At 42.1% G+C, this 27,437-nt stretch overlaps 4 protein-coding genes across 4 annotated transcripts in view; 3 read left to right on the top strand and 1 right to left on the bottom strand.

Moving 5' to 3' along the window:
- Positions 1 to 204: 204 nt before the first annotated feature.
- rundc3b (RUN domain containing 3b) lies at positions 205 to 8,349 on the top strand (the record flags this gene model as incomplete). Its single annotated transcript, XM_080540116.1, has 11 exons — positions 205 to 299; positions 3,252 to 3,367; positions 3,540 to 3,673; positions 4,474 to 4,559; positions 5,128 to 5,217; positions 5,860 to 5,940; positions 6,044 to 6,218; positions 6,960 to 7,117; positions 7,613 to 7,759; positions 7,873 to 7,994; positions 8,204 to 8,349. The coding sequence occupies 11 exons, from the start codon at positions 205 to 207 to the stop codon at positions 8,347 to 8,349; spliced, it is 1,350 nt and encodes a 449-aa protein (XP_080396242.1).
- Positions 8,350 to 9,900: 1,551 nt separating this feature from the next.
- Positions 9,901 to 15,823, bottom strand: slc25a40 (solute carrier family 25 member 40). Its single transcript, XM_080540635.1, has 11 exons — positions 15,477 to 15,823; positions 15,057 to 15,155; positions 14,263 to 14,322; positions 14,062 to 14,168; positions 13,559 to 13,626; positions 13,082 to 13,206; positions 12,527 to 12,700; positions 12,142 to 12,251; positions 11,807 to 11,888; positions 11,020 to 11,097; positions 9,901 to 10,907 (listed from the first exon to the last, which is right to left on the bottom strand). Exons 2-11 carry the CDS (start codon positions 15,145 to 15,147, stop codon positions 10,783 to 10,785), a joined length of 1,020 nt encoding a protein of 339 aa, XP_080396761.1. The 5' UTR covers positions 15,148 to 15,155; positions 15,477 to 15,823; the 3' UTR covers positions 9,901 to 10,782.
- Positions 15,824 to 16,308: 485 nt separating this feature from the next.
- dbf4 (DBF4-CDC7 kinase regulatory subunit) lies at positions 16,309 to 24,062 on the top strand (the record flags this gene model as incomplete). The annotated part of the gene is made up of 14 exons (XM_080540592.1): positions 16,309 to 16,315; positions 17,348 to 17,514; positions 17,809 to 18,009; positions 18,126 to 18,176; positions 18,320 to 18,389; positions 18,838 to 18,917; positions 19,012 to 19,057; positions 19,170 to 19,215; positions 19,535 to 19,663; positions 19,820 to 19,946; positions 20,126 to 20,241; positions 20,359 to 20,457; positions 20,560 to 20,639; positions 23,920 to 24,062. The coding sequence occupies 14 exons, from the start codon at positions 16,309 to 16,311 to the stop codon at positions 24,060 to 24,062; spliced, it is 1,362 nt and encodes a 453-aa protein (XP_080396718.1).
- Positions 24,063 to 24,131: 69 nt separating this feature from the next.
- Positions 24,132 to 27,437, top strand: part of adam22 (ADAM metallopeptidase domain 22) — a gene marked incomplete at both ends in the record, with an annotated part of 58,138 nt that continues 54,832 nt past the window's right edge. The window contains 2 exons of the mRNA XM_080540915.1: positions 24,132 to 24,219; positions 24,575 to 24,741. Of these exons, the coding sequence (XP_080397041.1) occupies positions 24,132 to 24,219; positions 24,575 to 24,741 (255 nt within the window). The remainder of the gene's footprint in view (positions 24,220 to 24,574; positions 24,742 to 27,437) is intronic.

Here is a 27,437-nt window from a genome sequence, read left to right as displayed (position 1 = left end):
TGGAGATAGAACCTTATAATTCTAACGTCACGATAGATACCCCTTCAGCCACCCCCAACAAACGAGTGAGCGCGCTTAGCTGGGATGACGCCAATCAGAGGATTCGCAGGCGGCGCGCACACAGACGGGTAAACCCAACTCTAGTAGGAACCGTCGTGGACACACTGCACCAGCCAGGGTGACTCAACTCTCACGCTCCCGGGGATGGCGTCTCTCAGCCCGGGGCTGCATTCAGCTCGCCAGCGAGGCGCGACAAGGAGCGGAGCTGTGGAGAGGAGGAACCTCCTGACTGTCTGCAGGTAAATGAATGATGCGCTTGTGTGTTGCTTCATTAGTGGGATGACGAGACATGGCTTTTCACAGAATGCGGAGTGAGTGCGGCGGATATTGATAGAGATAATAAAGCCTTTTCTAAAACAGCGCACGTAACCGACTTTCACAGTCCCTATTATTATCACTTGATCATATCGAATTAGTGTGCACAGAATCCGATCCACCAACAAAGAGGTTAAAAAAAACGTTTCATTGTATCGTTAGATTATTGATGACGTTGGCTATTAAGAAAAAAAAATGACGTGGACTTCGAAATTAATTTAAATAAAAATTGAATGACATGATATTACGGAAGTTTATTAAGGAATGTCATCCGTGTTGCATTGATATAGCCTAGGCTAAACTGATTACTTATATTGAGAACCATAGTAATTGAATGACGGTAATTGGTCTCATAAAATAGAGCCTATTTTCAGAATAATATTTTCTCAAAGGTGTGTCCTATGGTCCCTGTCCCTGTCCCGCATTAGATGATAGTGCCCTGTTGATGTTTAGTTCATCAGTGAATGAATTGCGTTTTTTAAATTAGCTGTACAGCACCCCCTATAAGTGTACACACACACACACACACACACACACACACACACACACATACACACACACACACACACACACACACACACACACACACACACACACACACACACACTCACACACATTATGAATCAGTAATGAATGAATGAATGTCTCTGAATGCCTGCCCTGTGTGTGTGAGAAACTAACTTGTGAATAATGATGTCATCCTCTCTGGGTGATCTCATGCTGTCTCGTCTCATAGTGTGGAATTCAATACACACACACACACACACACACACACACACACACACACACACACACACACACACATACATCGTGTGGCAGTGGTGTGAGAATGGGTAGTCAGGGTTTGAACTCACTATCTAAGAAAGGGTTGAACATTGTGTTAAGCTTTTCCCATGACGTAGGATGCAGGGGTTCTCAGAGAGAGGAGAGACGGGGAAGGAGCGAGCAGTACGCATCACCTACCAGATGCTTGATGGTTTTATACAGCTATGCTTCTGGGAAGTCTTTTTGAGTGCTCCTCTCTACCCATTTCCTCTCTCTCTCTTTACACACACACACACACACACACACGCACACGCACACACACACACACACACTCACACAGACAAATGTCCTGTCTCTCATATCCGCCTCTGCAGTGCTAATCTATATGTTGTGACGCAGCAGCTCGGGAGTTCAGGAGTTCACACAAACAGAGTTGACACAAACACAAACAACAACGACTACACAACCACAAGCTGATCACAACACTGTGGACATGCACCCCCCCCCCCCCTCCATTCCACTTTTTGATGTCTATAGGTTGTCATCAGTGAGTAAAATTACTGTTTTTCTCTGCATCAACAACTGCTCTCCCTCTCCTATCCCTGTGTCTTTCTTCTTCCTTCTTCTCTCTTCTCCGCCCCTCTCTCTCTCCCTCTCCCTCCTTTCCTCTCTCTCTCCCTCTCCCTCCTTTCCTCTCTCTCTCTCCCTCTCCCTCCTTTCCTCTCTCTCTCAAATGTACCAGACTGACCGTTACTGATTACAAATGACATTTTCCAGCGGGGGAACTGAAAGAAGACCAAAATCAATGCTCAAAGCAGCAGGATCCTTTTCATTTCACCCGACAAAAACACCAGAAATATGAGTGAGCTGTGTGTGTGTGTGTGTGTTTACATTACTGCCACACAACCTAGTATACTGTGTACTATCCTTAACACAAGCCACACAGCAAAGAGGTTGTTTTTTTCTCTGCCCTCTCTCCTCTCTCTCTCCAGCGCTCTCTTTCATCCATTCCTATTGTTTGATTGGTGCCATTAACTCTCCTTTCTGCCTTATTACCTAAATTCGAAGGCCTCACTGCATATGAGTCACTGGCCTGGGGTCCAGGGATGATCATCTTCAGTGTTTGACAGTTGTATTGCCTTTTCTTTTCTTTTTCACAATATCTTTATTATCATTTTTATATACCAACATCAAAGAAAAAACAACAAAAGACAAAGAAAGAGAAACATACAATAACAAAGATCACAAACATAGACACACACAACCTGCATCAATTTTGGATTGAATAAAAAAACAAAACAAAAACAAAACTTTCCTCCACTTTGTATAAAGTATTCTATCCTACATGTTCTTCATGTATGGTTCCCACAGCTTGTCAAAGTCTTTCCGCTTGCCTTTAATAATGTAAGTTAGTCTTTCCAGACCAATACATTCCAAGAGCCCCCTCTTCCACATTCTCAATGATGGAGCGTCCATACTCTTCCAACATAGTGCTGTGGCTCTCCTGGCTTGAAGGAGTCCAAAGTCCAGAAGTTTGGTCTGTTTTGATGTAGTTGTATCGCCTTTTAATCAGAGACTGATATAGACCTGTGTCTCATTAAGTCAAGCTCAACATAAACTGGTTCCCAGACCTGGGAAGCCAGGTGTGAGCACTGTCCGGCTAGTCAATGACACGAATGGTAGGCAGACGACATCAGCAATATGGACCTGGGGTAGTCTGTCTGTGTAGACTGATGAGTGAGAGGGACTGACAGTCCCTTTAACGGTTGTTTAAACATGAAGGAATACTGCATCTCAGAGGGGAACCAACCAATGCAACGTAGGACTGGTCAACGTTGTGTGCAGCTAGACTTATGCTATTGGTCATAAGTGTGTTTGTGGAATGTAAGAGGGCTGTGAAATGGTGTCCTTCATCCTGAGCTTCACTGATCCACTGGGGGAAAGTGTGTTTCCTAATACCTCTAAATCAGCTTCTCAGGCTGAGATGATCCCCTCTCCCCCTGAGTCAGATTTAAAGAGAGAGAGAATTTAGATCAGGTTTTTTTACCATTCTCCTTTAACAAAAACGTCCATTCCGCTGAGTGAGTGCGTTTTTTTTTTGTTGTGTGCAGGTTTTCGGTGAAGACACTACTTGACCGCTCCTGCTTTGAGACCATCGATGATTCCTCTCCAGAGTTCACCAACTTTGTCTCCATTCTGGAACAAATCCTCAGCCACAGATTTAAAGGTAAAGCCACCCCCTTTATCTAACTCTCACTCTTCTTTCCTTCATCTCACTCCTCCTTCTTCTCCCTTTTTTCTTTCTTTATTTTTCATTCTCCCTTCTTCTTCTCTAATGCCTATGGTCCTTCAGCTCACCTGTGCTGCTTCTCTCTGTCTTCCTCCTCTTCCTCTTCTAGGTCAGACGACATGGTTCGGCTACGAGAGTCCTCGTAGTTTCTGGGACTATGTGAGAGTGGCCTGCTTTAAAGTACCTCACAGCTGTATCCACAGCATCGAGAGCATGGAGAATGTACGCTCGTCAAGAGCCAAGGTGCGTGTGTGCGTGCGTGCGTGTGTGTGTGTGTGTGCGTGCGTGTGTGTGTGTGTGTGTGTGTGTGTGTGTGTGTGACCATGTGACTGAGAGAGAGGCTGCTGATGACAACCGAAGTCCCTGAGGCATGTTTTCCTCAAAGGCGACAGCAATACTTGTTCTTCAGAAGAAAACACATCACACACAACTTAATACACACTCACACACACTCAAACACACACAAAATCACGTGTGACTCTAAGCTGAACAAGTTTATTTTCCCTTAAAAGAATAAATAGAACACAAACACACGTGACTGAGAATTTTGCCCCCAGATAAAGGAACACAAGGACAAAATACAGCATTGTATGTGAGCAGTGTAGAATCTTCTTAAGTTGTTGTTGAAGAGAACTCCACAATAAGACACACACACACACACACGCACGCACGCACGCACACACACACACACACACACACACACACACACACACACACACACACACACACACACACACACACACACACACACACACACACACACACACACACACACACACACACACACACACACACTGCATGTGAGCCTCCAATCATGTCAATCAAACTAAACCAGGGCAGTAAGTATTTGTCATTGGACCTCAGCTCAACTTTGTGTACTTCTTGAGTTTGTAAGCATTTTATATGCATTCATAGAGAACTAAATACAGAGCTCTCTAACGTATGATATATAGAAGAAGAATCTTCTCATCCTGAAGAACATTGTTGTGTGTGTGTGTGTGTGTGTGTGTGTGTGTGTGTGTGTGTGTGTGTGCTGTCCCCAGGGCCGGGCGTGGATCAGGGTGGTTCTGATGGAGAAACGTCTGTCTGAGTACCTCTCTTCTGCGTTGAGGGACTTCAAAACCACCAGGTCTCGGTCTCTCTCTCTTCCCAAAGACCTCTTCATCCCCACTACCCATTTAGCAGATGCTTTTATCCACATCGACTTACAACTAGAGAGTACAGGGACAGTGTCCCTAGAGTAATTTAGGGCTACACTCAGGCACACTGGTGGTGGTGTTCCCAGGTGGGATTTGAACTCATGACCTTCTGATCACCAGTCCAACTCACTTCCACTAGGCCACCACTACCCCCCAGTACACCCCCCAAGCTCTACTGTAAATAATAAAAATGTAAAACATTAATCCTTCCACCTAACATTGTGACTGCCAGTAGACCCCTGGTCCTAGCATAAATTAGTTTTTCTTATGATGACTGATGTTTAGATGATTCATGTACTTTCGACAAATGTACTTGTAAGGCGCTTTGGATAAAGGTGTCTGCTATATGTAAAAAATGTAAATGTTCAAAAGACCAACCATAGGGCTCTCTCTAACTAATACATTTCAATAGGAGCATTCCTTCGGGTGAGAGGGGAGGAAGCTGTGTGTGTGTTGAGTGTGTGTTGAGTGTGTGCTCTGTATTGTGTTTGATTGTAGAAGGTGTTATGACGACGGGGCGATCATGCTTGGAGAGGAGGCGGGCCTGTTGGCAGATACAGTCATCGGACTCCACACTATTGACTTCAGGTACCCTTCCTTTCATTTCTCTACACCCACCCCCCCTCGCCCAGGTTTGTATTAAAACAACTTGAATGAATGAATGAATGAATGAATGAATGAATGGACTTTATTGTCATTGCTACAGTACAGGTACCAAACAACGAAATTTAGGAGGGGTGGCTCCCCTGGTGTTAGGAAAGGGAAAAAAAACACTTTTAGAAAAAAAATCACAAGAAGGGAAGGAGCTGGTTTACATAAATAAAGGCTATGTACACAATCCACTGTACTATACTGTACAGATAGTCGACTAGGGTTGTCATATTGCACAATAGTATTTTTTCACGTTATTTAAAGTGTCACAGTTTGCAGGCTTGAAATGTACATGTTTGTGCCTCAGCACTACACCTGATTTTTTCAGTCCAGCAGCTGCCATACAATCCGTCCAGACTATCCAGGGCCCAGAACTTAGGTCTTTGCTGCGTTCAGGGCCTGGACGGCCCTGTGGTAGAAGCAGTTCTTCAGTCTGTTTGTCTTAGCGGCCAGGGTCCTGAACCTCCTTTTCGAGGGCAGCCTGGTAAAGTGTACGTGCCCAGGGTGGGTCGGGTCCCTGGAGATCTTTGAGGCCTTAACTTATACCATAAGCCCCTTTTTCTTTTCTTTGACCATTAGCTTTTGTCTGAAAGGGGAGGGGCTGGATGGTAGCTGCCCTGCTGTGATCGACTATACGCCCTACCTGAAGTTCACTCAGAGGTATGTAGACTTCTAAGAGGCCAATCTAGCTTATTAACATTATTAGCTAACCTTGCAGAAAGTATCCTCTGATCAGCAGAACGTGTCCTTGCCTCCTCTGTAGTTCAGACAGCATCAGCAGTGACGAGGAGGAGATGAGGACCATGGGCAGTAGTGGCAGCGAGAGCAGCACTCCGGACAACAAGGCCACCGCGGCAGCCATCTTTACCGAGCAGAGCAGCTGGGTCAGCAAGTGCAAACGACTTGAACTGAAATACTGTACAGCACTGGAACAGAAGGTAATATGTGTGTGTGTGTGTGTGTGCGTGTGTGTGTGTGTGTATGTGTGTGTGCTTGTGTGTGTTGAGGACAAACTTAAGCATTGCATTAATGCGAACAAGTGATGTGTGTCTGTGTGTGTCTGTGTGATGCCTGAGGGATAATCAGAGAGTTTTGAATCTTAAATGTCAGGATGAGCGTTGATGCTCTGCTGAGGTTTAGGTCTGTTTGCACACACGCATTACACACGCACGCACACACACTCACACACACACACACACACACACACACACACACACACACACACACACACACACACACACACAGTCTGACACATCCACCAACATGACATTCCATTGTAAATGACAAATCCATAGTACTTTCAACAATTTCCCCATTGCATTTCTGTGTTTTGCTGCTAACACCAGAGAAAAACAAAACCTTTTCTTTACTCTAGACATTCATTCTGTGGCTTATAGGGGAAGCTCAAAATAAGCCCTTCTATTCAGCAGGAGAAAATGACATGAGGGAGAATAATTGCACAAAAAAATCCTGAGAACATGCAGAAAAGTGTGTGTGGGTATTATAACAGATCATTCCAAAGCACCACTGAAGCAGCACACAAAGTTGAGCTGAGGTCCAATGACAAAGACTACTGCCCTGGTTTAGTTTGAGTGCAGTGACGTGATTGGAGGCGTGTGTGTGTGTGTGTGTGTGTGTGTGTGTGTGTATGTATGTGTGTGTGTGTGTGTGTGTGTCAGGGTTACCTAGAGGAGCTGGTTCGTCTAAGAGACGCCCAACTGTCTGCAGCGGTGTCCCAGAATAAGGCTCTCCAACAGAGACTGGCAGACATACACATCTCCCAATCTCTGGAGAAGGAGCAGCTAGAATACATTGTACTGGAGCTACAGGACCAGCTGTGAGTATATATAGGTGGAGTACTTAGTGATGCAGGGTGTGTGTGTGTGCACGTGCACGCGCATGAGTGTGAGTGTGTGTGTGTGTGTGTGTGTGTGTGCGAGCAAGAAGACTACTGTGTGAATTAGCAGAATGCATGCGTCAAGAGGAGAGGCATTCAAATCAACGCATCATGATTGCACCTCTAAATTAATGATCTAATCTATTTGATCTCTCCCTGACTTCCCTCTGTGATCAATATTTATATAGCACATAGCTTGTGAGATTTGTGAGGTAGTATGTAGAAATGGATTAGTTCAAGAGATCTCTGGTTTTTGAACACACAGAGAGAGCGAGAGCAAGCCAGAGCAGCCAGAGAGAGAGAGAGAGAGTAGCCAGAGAGGGTGAGATCAATAAGAAAAAAACATAGTTTTTCTGAGTAGTTTTTCAAGAATGATATGTGAGGAGATATCCGTGGTGTTGTGTATATTTAACCCTGTGTGTTTTCCGCCTTCAGGACCGTGCTGAAGAACCATGATCTGCGGTCCAGACAGGAGCTGACCGCCCACCTGACCAATCAGTGGCCTTCCCCCGGAGCCATGGATGCCAACGCTGTTGCCTTGGACACACTGCTGTACAGGAAGAGGGTGGGACAGTGGGAGGAGTATGTGGTTTTATGTTCCACACATTTCCCTTCATAGGAACTGAATGAGATGTGATTTTTCACAGTCCACCATATATACTGTATATGTGTGTGTGTGTGTGTGTGTTCTACAGAAAGAGTTTCCAGGGTCTGGATCAGCTGTCTGCTGATATGAGCTTGTCCCAGACCTCGCTAGAACCCTCGCACACACTCAGCCTGGAGACCAGACCAGCCAGCGCACACTGGCACCACCATGGTATTGCACTATTATTTATCTGGTCTGTTGGTAAAGGGGTGAGTGTGTGAGTGTGTGAGTGTGTGTGTGTGAGTGTGTGTGTGTGAGTGTGTGAGTGTGTGAGTGTGTGAGTGTGTGAGTGTGTGCGTGAGTGCGTGAGTGCGTGAGTGCGTGAGTGCGTGAGTGCGTGAGTGCAAGTGTTTTAATGGCCCTTCTCCCCTGTTGTCTAGGTAAAGAGGACACCCCCTCTATGAGAGGTCTGTGTGGGTCTTTAACATCGGTGACCAGTTATAAGTCTCTGGCCAGCTTGAAGTCCAGCGAGTGTTTGGCCAGTCCCACTACGGAGATGGCCAGTCCCGGCCTCACCCCCTCCTAGGGTTTAAGGCACCACCACACAGACACACCACCAGAGAACCAGAGACCAAGGAACCAGTGCCAGAGAGTATCAGAGAACTGTACGCATAAAGATGACTAATTTCTCTGACTGTACTGTTTGGAACATGCGACCTGCAAAATGGATCAGATCATAGAGAAAATGACATTCAATAATGGGAGAGGTTGCCTGGAACATAGCATTTTGGAATTTGAATCCAGAATTGAGTCTGTCCAGCTCGAGGGTTAGTTCATCACTTCCTCAATTCGTCATAAACACTATTCTACAGTTGGATTGCGATGGAGGAGCCAGGACCTTATAACCAGGAATGACCTCACAATGATTTGTTCGTTTTTTTGTTCGAGAGTGGCTTCCTCTCCTTGTCCCCTTGTCTTTTAGATTCACTCATATTAAAGCAGGCGTTCTTCATCCTCTCACATACACTGTTTGTTCAAATGGAAAGTATAGATGAGGAGAAGATGCTAAGACTACTGCCTCTTGTGTTGTCACTAAAAGCAGGGGTCTGTCATTCTGCCAACAGGGGGAGTATGTTCAATGTTACCTATGGCCTCTACTTGGTGAAAGAAAGTCTTAAGGTTTTGTAATTTTGCCTAATACACTACGAGTGGGAATACATCATATGTTGACATCATGTGATTACTGGTCAATGCCAATCTGACAACTGATCTTCAATGTTGCCCTTCTGTTTTTAGAACACAGACATTGTTGCTATACTGTGTTTGTAGTGAAATGTATTTTTCTGTATCGACCTGAGATTTAACAACACTCAGCTTCTCTATAACTAGTTTCTACTGGCCATCGTCTGTATTACTTGATTTGCAGTCTTAGTAATGATACAGTTGATATTGAATGTATGTTTTTAACAATTTTTGAGTTTTGATTTAATCATACCATGTCACGAAACACAGTATTATTGTTTAATTTTTGTTCTCAGGAAATGTTTGCTCTCGATCAGGCATGTGGGGTGAGTTTGAATGTGCTGTCTTTGAGGTTTAGTATTACACACACAGAGGGAGAGTATTTTGAGTGTGTTATGTGTGCAATGTATTGTACACACATTAATAGGGTTAACTGTTTACTTTTTCCCTGGGCCTTAAAAAATGCCTTCCCCTAATTTCTTCCTGCTGTAGTGGACCGATAAAGAGAGAAGGGGTGGAATCATCTACCCTGTCATTCAGCTAAGTGGAGTTTCCTATTCCTGTGCTTAGACCTGTCCAGTCTATCAGGGGTTAAAAAAGAAAAAGTAACAATTTCAGAGTAGACAGGCATGGTTCATGATCCATATCATTATGATTCATATCATTAATATTGATAACAAATGCTGACTTTATTCTTCACATTCAGCTCATTCCTGCTGTCATTTGCACATAGATGTTTTATTGCATTCACCTTTTTATCCTGTCATTTTGAATAAACAACTGTACTCACCAATACAGTGAGTGTCTTGTGCATTGACTACCCAATCATCAAAAAAACTAAAAACATTTTCATTTATGTGATGAAATGATGGATTCAACATGGTTCGATGTTCAATTAGATTTTAATTACCGGTATAAGGTCATTTTGTATAAAGGTGGAAAACATCACAGCATCACAGTCACAGCACATTGGGATCAGGATTTATCCACCAATTAAGTGAATTGCCTCATCTCATGCCTCAATTTGAAAACAAGTGCACATAGTTGATTATTCTACATTTGATGTAGAGTGATTTAATGAAGATATTTTGGTAGTAGAACTGAATCTCCACTAATCAATATCAATTGGCACCATTCCCCCAACAATAACACTTCCCTTCTCTCTCTATATATATATTGGATCCCAAGCATGAACAGATATTCCCATTCCCTAAATAAAACAGGGGTATTCCATCAACGTTACTGGAATACCCCTCTGGTGAGAGGTTGGATTTAGGACTATTCATACAAGCTATGGACGCCACCTGCAGGTCATGATGTTAAATGCACTTATCAAACATACACATTTCAACATGGGAACAAGGAAAATGTATTGGTTCTTCTCAGTAGTTGTTGATGTTCTCAAAACTGCAAAGAACTTCAAGATTTGAGAGTATGACTATTGACAAAATATATACTACACATGAAATTATGCATTTTCACTATGATATATCTTCCTATAGAATATGGTAAAAGCTGAACATGAAATTAAAATAATAATAATGTTGTTAATGTGCAACATAGTATGAGGAAGTGAACTACTAAAAAAATACAATTTGCATAGAGGTTTTTTAATTTTCTTCCATTTTGTTTTCAAATCTGCCAGTATTTCCTGGTGTGGCATTCAACTTCCACTAGCATTTTCTGCCATTTTGTTAGTGCTGAGCTTACACACTGGACTTGACCACTTTGTCAGTATGTATGAATGTATTGGAGTATAAGGGGGTAAAGGGCTTGGTTAGGTCTGGAACGGGACCAGTAGCTTCTCCTGGTTGCGCTGGCGGAAGAAGGCTTTCCCAAACTCATATGAGCTGATCATAATGGCACAGGCTGGAGCCACTTTTATCAGCCTGGGCAGAAAACCTGGGTGAGAGAATATCGAAAATCAACAGATGATTTGTTAATTTTACATCTTGCATTGAAGGGTCGCAGTTGTAGTGTCATTTGGGTGAACTTTCCCTTTGAACGAGTCTACCTGCAAACAGACCGCCCACGCCGTTCTGAGCCACGATCCTCCTCATCACACTCAGGGTGGAGGAGGAGGACGACGACACTGCGGAGAGACATCACAACAACAGAATCATATGTATTCTCATTCTACAACAGATCCCTTAGGGATCCCATTCATCACATCAACAATTACAAGTTACCACAGATCCTCAAAGCTATTTCATTAAAAAACTGATCAAAAGAGATCCATGGAGAAATATACCGATTCAACATAGACTGATTCAACAACAGATGACAAAGTTTAACAAATAGGATTAATCTAGTGATCATGTGTTCTAATGCTTCCCTGTATCAAAGTATTCTTCAGTGAGTGTTGATGTTCAGAAATCAAACATATACTAGGCATTTATTCAAGATGAAACCAGTACACCACTGCACTAAGTTTTTTTTTTTTTTTTTTTGTAAGATTTTTTATTTATTTTCCATTTTCTTTTTACACAAAACATTATACAGTGACACACCACATCCTAACCTAAATACACCACAACATTTATACGCACCCATTACTTGACAAACATCACAATACATCACAGCTTGACAAACATCACAACACATCTAAACTTGACATACATCACAACGCATCACAGCTTTACATACATCACCACACATCACAGCTTGACATACATCACAACACATCACAACTTGACATACATCACAACACATCACAACTTGACATACATCACCACACATCACAACTTGACATACATCACCACACATCACACCTTGCACACTGCACTAAGTTCTAAACTCACAATTCATTGCCTGGAGTTCCCCAAGCTCCACCTGCCTCCTGGTCTTCACGACATCGAAGGGTAGCGTTACTATGGATGCGATCTAAAGGAAAACATTATGGCACAAGAAAGGGTCATGGTAATAATAATGTTGTCAAACATGCATGCTGTCCATTTCAAAGCTGAAATGGGACAAATTGATCAAGCTGTTCTCTAGCTGTGAAGGGTGCAATAACACCAGTCAACTCAGCACAATGGAAATTACAACTGGTGCTGTGTAATACAATATTTGAGAGCTTTGCTGACAAAAAAGTGTCGGCAAAGCAGAGAGAAGGAGTGAAAAGGAGTGTACTCACTGATCCTGACATTGCTCCAGCAATAAAGGTGATGGCAAATGTGGGCTCTCTAGCACCATACTGTTCACACAGCCACCCCTTCCCCTTCTCATAGTTATACCAGTACATGGCTGGGGGGAGGGGGACGGACAGACGAACGGACAGACACACAATGGACACCATGTTAGCTTGTTCTCATAGTTATATCTGTACATGGCTTGTAGCCAGAGTGTTGTAATAATAATAATAATACATTTATTTTATAAGGCGCCTTTCAAGGCACTCAAGGTCGCCGTACAACAAATTAAAAAAACAGTTACAAAATTCAAATACAGAGAAATATACAGTATAAACATAGCTAGCAGCAGAGCAACACGGGAACAGTAAATCAACGGACAGGTTGTACCTGAGAAGGGCACGTCTCTCAGCAGCGTGGGTCCCCAGCCCCTCCATAGTGAGAGCCAGCCCTCGGTTTGTACTGCAGAGCGGATGACATTACTCAGCTCCTTGTAGGACTGTTTCTGAGCCTGCAGCTGGGTACGGATCAACTCCAACGGACTGATCACTGTCGCAGAGCCCACTGACGGACAGAGAGAGAGAACACTGTCACAATATAATATGCCCACAGTTCAGACTATCCATTGAGCCCACTAACACACTAATCAGCTCTGTTGTTGTCTCGTCTCTTCCACTAAAACGATGCTGTCCAGTGCTTAAATGGAATGGGGCCGAGTCCAAATACTAATGAATAACTTCCTTACTTGTCTACTCTCCTTTGCTTGGGTCCTATGGTGGATCTGCATAGCACATCAATCAGACTGTGTGTGGCTGTTAACTAACATTCATTAATTGCCTCCTTACCCATGAAAAGTAAGTTGTTTAGTGAGATATTGAGATGTTTCCTGGATCCCAGACTAGCTACGTGGTGACCTGTGCGGCCCTAGTTCAGAGGTCAGCTCACCTCTGGCGATGGCTCCTGCTAGGAGAGGGGCCTCCTCTGTGTGGGAGCCCATCCTGACCCTCAGGGCCGCACATAGCTGTTCGTAACATGTGAAGTAGATCACAGTAGCCGGCACCGCCATGACACTGCAAATTACAAACCATTACAAACCGCAAACAATCACTTCATAAACATCCACCATCCCACATTAACAAAATCAATCATATGCAAAGCATGACATTCTAAAAATCTGTTATTACCACAATAAATTAATAACAAATTAAATATCAATAAACCATGACTCTGCAAAATCAGTCCATTCAAATGAGCATAATGTAAGAGGGAAACAAACATTAAAAAATGTATTATCGATAGGCATGACGGTGCTGAATCAGTGGCCCAACCACTCAAGACACAATTCAACATAAATCATCTTTGACGGAGAACAAATAGGATGAATTAGTAATGAGGCATAAAAACACTAGACTTCAGACTCACAGGGTTGGAGGGAGACCGCTCCATAATGACGTTATTCCTTCCACACGGACTATCTTAATGAAGGCATCCTGCAAAGATGGAAGAGTTTAACCACGTTAGCCTCTTCTTCATCCTCTTCTTTTAGATGAACCATAGACACAAAATGGCAGCTCTAACTCTGGATTGGTATATTCTGAATTAACATTCAACCACTTATGACACCTAATAAATCCTGGGAGGTAGGCCTTGAATATTATTTATATGGAGTCCGAAAGTTACTGGAGGTAGACTCCAGTTCTATGAGTGGAGCGGAGCCCCAAAGGGGAGCTCTGCTCCTATTGGTTTACCCCGCTACCTAGGTAGCCAATGACTGAAACTTTAAAATGTCTCCTCTAATGGGGTGGCCTCTGTCATTCGTTCGCCCTATGGGGCGGAGCTCCACGAAATAGAACTGTTCAGATATGTCACTCCTATTCAGATATTTTTTTTCAAACTTTCAGTGAGGCTGTGTGTGTGGTATTTACCAGGGTGCCATTGAAGTGACCAGGAGCTTTGTACCATGCTTTGGTGTTGCCATTTACACACACACATAAGTGGTCCATAAGGCCATTGCAGTACACAAAGCATTTCCCTGGAAAAGAGTTGGAAACATGGTATTAACTCAGTGATGGCCCAATTTCTGAAAGTGTGTGTTGAGCCTAAATTAAATGCCATTTCTTATTTACCTTTGGGGAAGGGACTTTTCTGAGCCTGAAGTCTGATCTTCACAACATCCAAAGGAGTGACTGAAAACATACAATGGTAAAACATCAATATTGAAATATAATATTTCCATAGAATCATATGTCCATGTCCATGGAATCTTATGTCAGTGTTCTGAAATTAATATTTACTTAGCACATTCGATCTAGAGATGTGTCTTTGTGTTTGGTCGATTATTTCTCTGTTGTTACAATGCTAATTGGCATTGTGTTTTATATCATTGGAAAGCCTATTGATTTACCATTACAATGATGTCCAACTTCATGCATGATCATGCATTTGGATCATCACAGGATCATGCATTTGTGGGATGACCAGCACAGCTGATTATGTGGGTAGCTGTAAAATTTGCCAAAATTCTCTGCCAATGCTAAACAGTGTATTCTCCTGTTGGTATTAACTCTTGTTTTGAGTTGTTTGGTGGATTGGATGATTGTATCAGTAGATAGACAACAACACGTTTCTGTGGGATGGCATTCCATTCCTCAACCAGGAGTCATTGCAGGTGAGCCAGCGTGCTTGTGTTGGTCACTCTAACACACTACAAGCTGATCTCACAAGTGTTCAATTGGGTTGAGGTCTGGACTCTTGGCAGGCCATTCCATTCTCTCTACTCCCACATTCAAACCTGGCTCTAAATAAATCCCTCTGTCAGTGTAGTGTATTGAAAGCATGTCTGTCTGTTAACAGGTAGTTTAGGGACAGACTACAATGGTGACATTTGATTGGATAACTGTTGCCTATCTCAGACGCTCACCCAAAAGTGACGTCAGGATGGCCCCGGAGCAGGACGCCGTCATCTGCTGGAGCGGCGTGATCCCATTGGCTGCGGGCGCAGGGCCACTCATCTTAATGCCTGACGAGAAGATCAATAAAAAACATTTCAGATTCAGATTCAATACTCTGGAAAGAATTTTAATCAATGACTTATGTGGTTGTCAATGGAAGGGCCAAGTGGTAATTTGAAAATAGCGTATTTACTAATGTCTCTTAGCTTGTTTTATAGCATTTTCGCTTTTTAATTGTCTAGTGTGTAATATTTGTGATATGTTATATGTGTATATGTTTGTGAATATGTGAATATGTTTTCTGTTTTTGCACCTTCAGAAGAACCACTACTATTTCATTGTATAGGCAACACAACTGTACAACGACAATAAAGTATATTCTAACTTACCTAGACTCAGGAATTCCAATAAGAACAAACTCTTCCACCGTGGACACAAGCCTCTTGCTTTCCATTCGTTTTCTATCTATGTTCTCTATCAACTGCAAACCAAGCCCTTGAACCATATTAAAATGCCTCTGAATTAACGTCAGTAGCTAGCTAGCTAGCACTAGAAAGTGCCAGGCAGTGGCACAATCTTCTGTTTCGCAGCAGTGGGCCTAATGCTACTGCCTACTGACAGCGGCTGAATCCAAAACCATTCAAGCTCAAATTCATGTCCCGTTATTCATATTAATCTTGCAGATTCTTCTGTGTAAACTATCTGCTGTAACCTTGCTTCAAATGAAGCTGTTCTAGTGCACACACGGGTTCATGATTGACAGCTAACTGGTACAGAATCTTACACAACACCACATGACATTTGTATAGATATTTTGATTTTCACCGAAGCACATTCTTTGCTCGGAGACTTTGGGGATTCAATTCCTGAAATAGTATCATGCTATATGATATCATTATGAGTTTAAAATCAATAAAAAATAAAATAAAAACCTGAACGGATGTTTTAATATTTACTCCGTTATCATCAACGATACAAAGAAAAGTATTGAAACTTAATTTTCGAAAGCAAAGTTAGCTTTCAACAGCGACACCCCTTTTTTTGTATTCATCAGAGCAGTCATACGTCATCTCCCTGTCATCTGGGATTTGTAGTTCTTCGTTTGATTTGAAGCGGGAAAGAAGAAATTATTTTTGCACAACTCGGAAGTACGATGGCAATGTAAACTAACATAGGAAAAACACAAACAAGTTGTGTATTACACTGTTGGTCATAACGAACATGGCGAGTCAGTTGTAACACATGTTAACCTGTTGAGATATTTCTTTTACAACCCTGTTGACTCTCACTAGGTAAGTTTTACCTAACCAACGCAACACGTTTTCAAACGTGCTATGGTGGCTACAAGCTAGCTGCTAGTTCAGCTGTGTGTCCGTGTAGTTTAAAAAATGGTCAGTTGTTTTTGAGTTTCGCTGTGATGTTGTTTTGTTGATAAGCTAACGACAAGGTATCTAAATAAGATCGCAAGCCACTTCCATTCCGTATTGACAATGCTGCCATTGAAATAGTTTGTTTTAACGAATTGTTTTTGTTTTGTTATTCCTCGTCACCGGTTGTTTGGTAAACTTTGTGCTACTGTTGAAGTTTCAGGTCTCTTGTTATACAAGTATAAGAAAGTAACATTCTTATCGATTCCTCGACATTGAAGCGACAAGAGAAGAGACATGTAAGACAAATAAAAGAAGTGGCAATAATTATTTTTAAAAAAATACATAAGACAAGAGGCAAATTCAGCAATACAATAGTGGTACTGCAAAAAATGATATAAATACCATGACTCGGTGGCAGTAGATGGTAGAGGTAGTAAATAGCTAGTATTGAATAAAGTGACTGTGCTTAAGGGTAGGTAGTCTGTGCTTACGGATAAATAGTTGTCCTCAGTAGGCTTGTTTATAATATTTAGGCTATATATTTACTTGTTTACATACTAAACCCTAACCCATTGTTTAAAGCATATATTATTTCTTTGCACCACAGGACAGAACCTTCTTTCCAATGAAAACGACGGAATAAAATGAAACCTAGACGTGTCCAAAAGTCTGCAAAACCCCGTTTTCAAGGTATACATACATTACATACATACACATGTGCATTTCTTCTGACTTTTCTGCAAAGCTGAACGCTCTGTCAATACAGTTGTTTGGTTTATCAGATAATACCTCTTGATGTCATTTTATTATTATTATTATTATTATTATTATTATTATTATTAACAAAGTGTATTTGTTATAGTCCTAAAGATTATTACAAACTCTTTCAGATCCAAAAGTTGCTGGTAATGTGCACAAGCCAACTCCGAAGGGTCGAGCCAAGACTGAATCCTCTTCTACCCAAAACAAACCTTTCATCGGGAGAGTATTTTACCTAGATTTGCCATCTAATAAAAGGGGAGAGACATTAGAGAATGACATCAAAACATTGGGAGGGGTAAGTAAATGCTACACTTGCACATGTTTATTTATGTTTATTATTTATCTGCATGTTGACAGTAGTTTCTGTTCATACAATAGCAATACATTTGGTGGCAATGCTCAAACATTGTTTGTTAGGTCTGTTCTCTTAAGTTGACTTTACAGTATTATTTTCTCTCTTTTTACTATAAAAGTATTCAAATAAACAAATGTTTTAGAAATGACAGTGTGGTTCATTTGGCTTCTTTCTTCCTTACTAAATGTTTTCTCCCAAGATTTTTTACCCTGAATGTTCTCCTCTGTCACTCAGATTGTTGAGAAGTTCTTCAGTAAAGAGATTAAGTACCTGGTGACTAATAAGAAGGAAGCCAGGTATGTGAGATGTCTGAGCCGAGACTCGCCTGTCCCCAGCCCTGACTCTGGACACAGCTCCCCTCAGCCCCACCTCAACCCCGTCACTCACGGCCACAGGGACAGTGTCAAAGGGAACTCCCAGGGCCAAGCCGATACCGTGAGACCATTCTCTTGTCTCTCTTTCTACCTCTCATGTGGATATTTTGGGGGAAAATTGGCTGCCCAGATGGCAATTAATAATGAAAACCTTTTTCTCTCTCTGCTATTTCACAGGTGGTCACGAGTAGAGGGAAGTCTTTGGTGGAGAGAGTGGTGAAAAAACAGGTTTGTTTAACATTCTTCTTGCTAATTAGTTTGCCAAGTTAACTTGTCACCTAAACATTACATCTCACCTCAGGAAAAGCATGTAGGCCTATTGTCTTTCAGGATTTCAGTTAAGACATTTGTTTTTGTGTGTGTTCCTCTAGGAGAGGATACAGATCAACAAGATCCTGTCAAATGCTCTGGAGTGGGGAGTGAAAATCCTCTACATTGATGGTATCCTCTCTATCTAATGTTTAAAACCATCCTATTATAATCTTACTTTTAAAGGTCAAACATTTTGTTTAGTGTGTCGCAACCCCTGCTGGCCACACTGACTATGAAAACCTGCATATACAAAATGTTCTAATAGTGTCAAACATGTGCATATCCTTAATAAACAAACCAAACCAAACCATATCCTTAATAAACAAACCAAACGTGAAATAGGCACGTAAAGGCCAGTGGCCTACCTGACACCAGATCTTAGGAAACACTTTGTTTGGACTAAAACAACAGAACTCTTCACTGAACAGTCTTCATCATGTGATCTCATTCCTCGATGGATTGGCTACCAATACAATCTAGATACAGGACCCATAACCTCGTAGTAGAGGTAGAGGTGATGCTGATGAAACGAATGAGAAATATATAAATGTTAATATGTATTTATTTGCAATTACAGATATATTAGCTTATATCGAAAAGAAGAAAAATAATGTTGGCACACAATGCACTGCACCCACTGCTGCTGTCAGAAAAAGTGTAAGTTGTATTTCCGTACTTATATTTTGACAGCCCTGTAAGTGTATGAAAAACGTGATGTATATGTCATGATGCTTATTCATTTATTTTGCAGGCCAAAGCCGAACCGTCAGGAAAACCAGCCTTTCAGAAACTCAAGGGTAAAGTTTCCTGCTTTCCATAGCCAATGGATTGGCATCGGCCACATACTAGGTGTTGAGAAACACTGATTTAGTGAACTGTCTCATGCTTTTTGTTTTGTGTTTTGTCCAGGGGGAAGAATCCGTAAGCCTTTTGTGAAGATAGAAGACTCAAGCAGGTGAGCCTGTGAAAGAAAGACTGCATTTTGCTACCACTAGGTTGCCTAGTGAATAGTAGTTGCCAAGTGGCTTTGTCTCTTCTCCTCTTCTCCACCTGTACTGATATAAAACCACTGGACTGGTAAATGGTCACATCCTTTATTTTAAGGTCAGTTCAGATGGAGAGGAGATGAATAGGCCTGCTTTGATGTGATGCATCATTAGCATTTTAATATTCATACGAGTAGATTCTGCTTCTCTTACATAATTTACATATCTCTTACGTTGTGTTTGAGCATCTAATAAAGCATCCATTTCTCTCTTTTTTTTCTTCTCCAGACATTACCGGCCAATCTGTCTGGCAATGCCAAACATGCCCGAGTTCAACCTAAGGTCAGCTCCTCCCTGCAGTCCATTCTATGTGGACGGGGATAAGGTCCACAATGTGAAGAAACCTAAAGAACACAGGTAAGTCTAATTCACTGAACCTCACCTGCTAGAGCTGGAAACCATCACAAAGTGTATCACCCCCTTTATATCCCACATTTGATTGTAACTGGTAACTTCAGTGTGCTAGGCAATGTGTTGTGATTGAGCTTTGAACAATTTCTATCCAACCAATGGGTGTCTCAGGAACAGAGGAGCCTCAGCCAGTGAGGTGAGAGGGCAGGCCAGACCCAGGAAGAACAGAGACAAGAAACGAGGAGGCTACTGCGAGTGCTGCTTGTTGAAATATGACAACATCAAAATGGTGTGTGTTATTATAGACCCACTATAAAAGAGCATGTTAGTGCCTATAAACTTGTTATATGCCTTATTGGCCTTGTATACCTAATTCATCAATTCCATTTTTTGGAATAACTATTTCTAAATGTAAGAAGCTTATAAGCAGGCGTTCGAATATATGGATTCCTCTGTTTATTCCTTCAGCATCTCCAGGGTGATCGGCACAGAGCGTTCTCCAGGAGTGATGAGTACCTTGTGGTGGACAGACTCGTCTCGCAGCTGCCTCCCAGTTTCATACCCATTAAAACACAAACCAAAAGGTAGTGTTGAGTCCTGCTAAAACCAAACTTTGATCAAAGCTACTGCTAAGATTCCTTTTTGTCCTTATTTTCTGTGCTTAGCTAATCACCGTCTTGGTATGTGTTTGGTTCCAACAGGCCCAAGTGCAGTATATCCTCCACGATTATGTGTAATGGGCCAACGATGGAGGGAGGTGTGGATACTAAAGGGACTGAAGGAGGGCAGCTTTCCATTTGGTCTGATACTGTGGAGCCACAGGCTTCTCTAAGTTTGGAAAACCGCTTGAAAAACCCTAAAGAACACTCTCGGAAACGCAATGGCATCCCTCTTCCCCACAGCGAGGGGGAAAGGAAGAACTGTGACAATGTCCCAGACAAACACCGGCCCAAGCACAGAACGCTCTCCCGCAAGCAACCCTGTAGGCAGGAATCCCCATCCACATGCACTCAGAGGGCTAGGCTGGGTCAGACATTCAGATCTAAGGTGGAGAGAGACCCATCTAGGGGGGATCCCTCTTCCTGTGGCCCAGACACCAACCAAAGACTCTCACACGTTGACCAGGAGAGCGAAAGAACTCATATGGACAGAAACTACAATTCTTTACTTAATCACAGAGATGATTTACAGTGCGGTGTTCTTATGAACAGCCTAATGGCTACCTCAAACCAACACGAGGTGTTGGTGTCTTTGGGAAATCACCAGGATCCACCACTACCTTTGGAGGAGTGTGAGAGGGTCTGCCGTGTGTCAGCTGGTGATACTCTTCCTGGGGATGTTGTATGTTTATCGGGCGGTGACAGGAGTGACACACACGTGCACAGCACTTCTCCTTTAGTCAGGACATTACAGAGGAGGGTCAGGGATTTCAAAAGGAGGAGACGGAGAGTGGACAAGCAGACGACTCTGGGTTCCACAAAATCCAGTCATTCTGCAAGCAGCTACCCACTGAACCTCTGGCAGATTTTCCAGTCCAGTGAGGAGGACATTGGCATGGAATTCCATGGCTTTGACAATTAGGGAAGAGGGGGGAAGGGCATGTTGAGCTCTATTCTCCTTTATTCATAATAGATGCCTGCAAAGCCACAGTAGCCCACTAGTGTTTTGTGACATTCACAGCCAATTGTTGAATGATGGCTGCTTGAGTATGCTGTGGGCATTGGACTAGCTTGGTTACATGGGCAACTCATGGTCGAGCCTTTAATGTAACCCAGAGATACACTTGGATTACCAACACCACAAACGGCCCAATATCTGTTCCACTATATTTATGACTACTACAATGAACTTATTTCATGGACAAAAACATCTAGCTTGTCAACCTTCAGGTGCCAGAGGGGATCTTTGGGAGCCTCTCTACCTGTAGTGACCTATACTGACACTGTTTTCCTTGAATGTCTTGTGATTTACATGAAGGAATAAGTGTCCTTCAGAAGGGGAGAGATGGGGAGGTCAGTGATTTTGTATTTGAACTGTGGCAGCTTTTACATGAACTTTTTTAACAAGACTACTTTTAATCGGATTGCTGTTATATTTACTTATACTGTATGTCCAAGTAATGTACTGAAAAATAGTCTGTGTTAAATGAATGATGACTGCCTATGCCTAAACCGTGATTGGGGTTGTGTAGTTTGTCTTTCATTCAAAACTATGTGTAAGTGTCATCAACTGTATAAGTCCGTCCTAACCATCTACAGTACTGTAGCTCTTACCCTGATGCTCTTGACACTCACCATATTTGTTACAGCACGGAGAGTACTCCATTACAGTGGGGTGCAAAAATGTGGGCACCCCTAGTCAAAATCCCTCTTACAAAGCTAACCTTTTCTGATGATGTTTCTGGCAGTGGAAATGGGTACTTGCGAGATTGCGAGAGTTTTTTGTAGCCTTTTCCTTGATGGTGGTAGCATTTAATGTTCAGGTTTGCTTTCAATCACTTGGAGATTAATTGTAACGGTGGTGCCCACATTCTTGCACCCCACTGTATGATCAGATGTGTAATATCTCTGTGCCATCTCATTTTATATATATATATATATATATATATATATATATATATATATATATATATATATATATATATACATACACACACACACACACACACACACACACTACACAGCCCTGCTGAAGCCATTAGAACACAGAGCAAGAAAGAGAATTGCCATATCTTCCCTCCATACCAGTAATAAAGATGAAATTGCATTTGCCCATACTGAATATGGGTAGAATTACCCTTTGCTTCAGTGAAAAAGCAATGCATTAGTTTGATTGCTTTTCCTTGTTTGTTTACCTTCATTTGGTATATTACCATAGTGCCGCAGTTCTCCCTTATTGCTTTAAAATGCATTCAGTACGGTCAAATAGGGTTCACTATCTTAGCTGTGACATTGGTGATATGAGCTGCAATTCTTACTTAGCATCTGGAGTACAAACAGAAGCAGGGATGTGCTGACATCAATTACTCATGAAGAAGTGGTAAGGATGCAATTCAGTACAAGTTGCTAATGATGATCCACACTGCTATTAGAAGTGTGATTGATTTTAATGGCAGTATTGTAGGTGCTGGATCTACAAATTAGCAGTCTAGTTGCAGGTTCTATGTGCCAGTGTCTACATAGCCTGCTGAACGCATCACGCCATTGGACTGCAGGTTTTAAAGTCTGAACTGTCCTTCCATCTAGGACACAGTGCTGTGCAAATCAAATGATGTCACAGGTAGCGTTGCAGAATGCTTCAGTTACAGTAGCCTGTCCTGTAGTAGGATGGCACAGATGAATATGGCGCTGTCCTGTGTTCCTTGTTTATGAAAAAGACAGTGCTCCTTGCCAAGCCCTACTCTAGCACTTAGCAGCTGGGTTCATCTCAATAAAGTGACCGTGTCTCCTTGCTAAATAAGATAACGGATATATGGCTAAAAGGGAAATGAGGAGAGAAAGACAGTTAACTTTAGACAATTAAGATGCACCCAGTGATGTACAGTATACCAGTGGATGCACCCCATCTACATCCCATGCAGGGGACCTTGTGTTGTTTGGTTGTATGCCAGGCCAGAGGAGAAGTAGGCAAAAAACGCTCAAGTTGATTGAAATCAAATTCTAATTTAGCCTATAGAAACTTCATTGAGAGTGGTTTAATAAACCATATTGAACGATAATGATCAAGGTGACCTTACATTGACCCCTGTTGCCACAGCATCCATGAAAAAAAAAGAAAGAAAACGTAATTGGAAAGATTTGCAAATACTATTATAATCATTATGGGCTAATATCCACTACTGACAGATATTTATTATATGATCAAGAGATTCCAAAAACGACCAAACAAGCATATGTCGCACAATATGTAGGAGTCTACAACTGTATTTATTATTTTTTCTAACATTCAGGCCAAGGCCTACTGTTTGTTGATGCTGACCATCCCGTGTGAATATGTGATTTGGTGATTTTGCGCAGAAGCGGCAAGAAGATTTTTTTTTCGGTCAGGATATTGCGCGCACACTACAGTTCCCGACACCCTGCTCTCTCTGTCCGCCTATGTTTATGCATGAGGCGCTTCTGCAGTGGGCCGCTGGATATTGATGTATTTTAAGGAGGTGTCCCCTCCTCTCCCCTCTCCCCTCCCTCTCACCTCTCTCCCCTCTCCACTGGGTGTTCCGTAGGCTAGTCTCAGCGCGCTCAGATGCACTCTGCGTTGTTCAGCGGGAGCGTCTCAATGCAGGGGCAGCACCAGCACCCCGATGGCCACCAGCGCGAGAGACTGCGCTAACCAGACGACTAGCGCGCGCTCGCAGCCCAGCCTCTCCTCGAACCCGACCCTCCTCCAGCGACGGGAGGACTCCTGAGGTCCCATTTTTTGGATTATCGTTTTATTTAGGGTATTTCCTCAATTCAACATAGAATAATAGGTGACGATGTATCTGCGATGGTGGATTTCCCTTTTGTGCATCTACGCCGGACTGATGTACACCGTGCACTCCAGCAGTCCTTTGCCTCGAGATGGTAAGGTATTTACTATAACGGAATAGCGGTCTCTTCTGCTGGAATATGGGTGAATGGCGCCTGCATATTACCAATAACACAGGGGTTCAATATTCAACCCCGTATTCAAGTCTTATGATAAGTAAGCCTGGAACCTCGACATAAACAGATTCTATGCTTGCATGTTGTTACCTTATGAAAGAGATTGGTGGTGTATTATTAATTTATATATTGGAAACATTGGCCTATTTCAAAGCCACGATTTGAAATGAGTTCATGTTTTTTTTGTTTGCACTTCAATCAATGCTGTGCTTTTTTTTAAGCAAGGAGAAAAATATCGCAGTCATTAAAAATCTGTGTTTTCTCCCCTGTGCAGGAGACGCCTTGTCCAACGCGAAGGCTCTGCGTGATGCGAGCAGGTTCGTCGGGAAGGAGGACACCGTCCCTCTCCGTCTGAGATACAGTAATATGCACAACCACAGCCAGATCACCATGCACGATGTCCTCAACACACGGATCAAAGCCAGCTCCAGGTCCAAACAGGTACACGGTTGTTGCTGTTGCTTGCTTTTAAGGGGGTGATGGAGCCCCGCAATATGGGGGTAATTGGCGAAAGAAAGAACCATTTGGTACCCGTTGCTGCTGTTGGAGACATCCCGCTATTCGGAGATTGTTGATGTTTTTATTGAGTCATCGCCTCCCTCACCTGCTCTCATCTTTAAGCGTATTGGACACCATGCACAACGTTTTCGTATAGTTCGTTTATTGAGCCTTCAATACAAACATTTCCCCACAATATGAATATGTTGCAATGGTGTCGCGTCTTACAATCTTATAATCGCGTTTTACATTAATCGCAATTGTTGGCAGGTGCCATGAATGCAGGCCTATCCGTAAACAAAAGAACCAAAAAAAGGCATTTCCCTTATGAAACAGTCCAAGTGGGGCTGTCTAGGATTATGAATGAACAGACATACATAGAAATATATAGATGCCTAGTTTAGTTTCCTATGGCTGGGCTGCGTGAGATATTGTGAGACACAATATAATTTTAATATGTTGAAAGATAAAACATTTTTGCCTCTGTATGGACTAGATGTATACTCTCACCCCAATAACCATATCCAAAGCCCTATACACTATCCAAAGACTCTGATGTCAGTAGTCTGGAAGCTCATATTTACATAGGGCCTTTGCCTTTTTTTATATATTGGATTATTGAACAAAGCCTATGTTACATAGGCCTATTCATTTTCTAGTTTCAATCAAATAGTGCTGTGGTGATAATCTCATATGTCATCCTTTTATGCGTAGTATTCTTTGTTCCATAAAAATGCGCTCATTGCCCATTAATCCATTATAATGTTGCTGTTACTCAGTTTGTGGTTACTCACTTTGCCTGCTGTCATCTGTATTTTCCTTTTATGAATAGATGTTCATGTTTGTGTGGGATTTGGCAGAGGTTATGTCATAAACGATTAGAAACAATAACATGTACAATGTTGAAGGATTCACTCACATCCATGTAACTCCAAATTAATATGACCACAATAATCTTTTTAGTGTCACTCTCAGCCTTCTACATTGTAGTTATTTAGTTAAGTTATTTTTTCTGAGTGGGGCAGTCCCACTCATATTTTTCATTTTTATTGACAGTTACAGTGAAGATTTAGACAGGAAGGATGGGTGAGAGAGAGAGGAGGGATGACATACAGGATATGTCCCCGGCCGGAACCCTGCGGTTACATGGTCAGCGCTTAACCCGCTACGCCACCTAAGCACCCCAACATTGTAGGTTTTTGAGGTAGTTTAGCCTGAAACCCTGGCTCACCCATTAACCATGACTAGGCCAAGCCCTATACTCACAATGAAGCCTATTAAACCAGACTATAGGTAGGTGGACTGAGACACTGAGATCAGAGATTTTCCACTCAAGCCTCTTTTGGGTTTACACACTGAGGCTAAGCTTTATCTAAGCTTACACTGACAGCAGATAAGCTACTGTACATGTACGTGTTACGGGTTCACAGTCCTGGAGGCTTAGAGGCTATGTTATGCTTACTGTATACCTGTTATTGGTTTAAAGTGCTACAGGCTAGGCTACAGTAGCCCAGTCACTCTCTCAGTGTCAGAGAAGGCTACAGATAGTGGCTGGCAGAGGAAGTGTTAACCCTTTGTCTCTCACACACCCCACACCAAGGGGAAGCCAGGCTAATGGACAGTGAAGCTAGGCTGTGAAGGCTTTTGTTCCTGCCAAGCACAAACACACCATAGTCAACTAACCATCTTCCTATCATTATTTTAATCAGTGTGTAAACGATGGGCTGGAAAAAAGCATCCCCGGACACTGATTTTGAGGCTGTGTCTATGAACAAGGTTAGAGAACCGGAAATGCTGTGTAAGATGATTATACGTATTTAAAGCACGAATGTATCAGATATCATATCATATGCCTCTTATAGGCAAGATTATACTGAGAGAGAGAGAGAGAGAGAGAGAGAGAGAGAGAGAGTTGGACTGAGAGGTATAGACTGACAGAGAGGGAGAGATATGATGCAATCTTCCTTTGATCTGATTAGTCTGAGATTCTCATGGTTCTCCAGAGAACTCTAAACTGAACTGCAATACGCCGCGGTGTCACACAGACTGACGTTGATGTGTTTTCAACTGTTTTTAGCTCAGCATCACAATCTCTGAGAGGATTCTGTCTAATCGTTCTTAAAACGTGACACACAAGACACTATTTATAAACTTCTGTTACAACTTTAAAAGAGGAGGTATGAGGTATAAAAGAGGAGGTATGAGAGATGTTCAGCTAAGATCTCTTGAAATTCCATTACAATCCATTTACATTTCTGGCATTTAACAGACGCCTTTTTTGAAAGCGTATAACAACAAATACAATTGTCTAAGTAAGTGATCTAACCATCAGTCATAGCAAGAAAAGTAATCTATGCTAGGGTCAGGGTCCGTTGGCAGTCATAATGCTAGAAGAAAGAAGAATTAAGATATATTTGTATTGATTTATTATTATTAATATTATTATTATTATTAATAATAATGATATTCATATTCATATTCATATTTTATTTTATTATTATTATTATTATTATTATTATTAGTAGTAGTATTTACAGTAGAGAAACTGTATCGGAGGTTAGAGGGGATGAAGGGGTCTTGAAGTGGTTCTGTGTGTGTGTGTGTGTGTGTGTGTGTGTGTGTGTGTGTGTGTGTGTGTG

This window comes from Nansenia antarctica, assembly GCF_963989245.1.
Source record: "Nansenia antarctica genome assembly, chromosome: 10".
Lineage (NCBI taxonomy): Eukaryota > Metazoa > Chordata > Actinopteri > Argentiniformes > Microstomatidae > Nansenia > Nansenia antarctica.
This window is presented reverse-complemented; position numbering and strand designations above follow the sequence as displayed.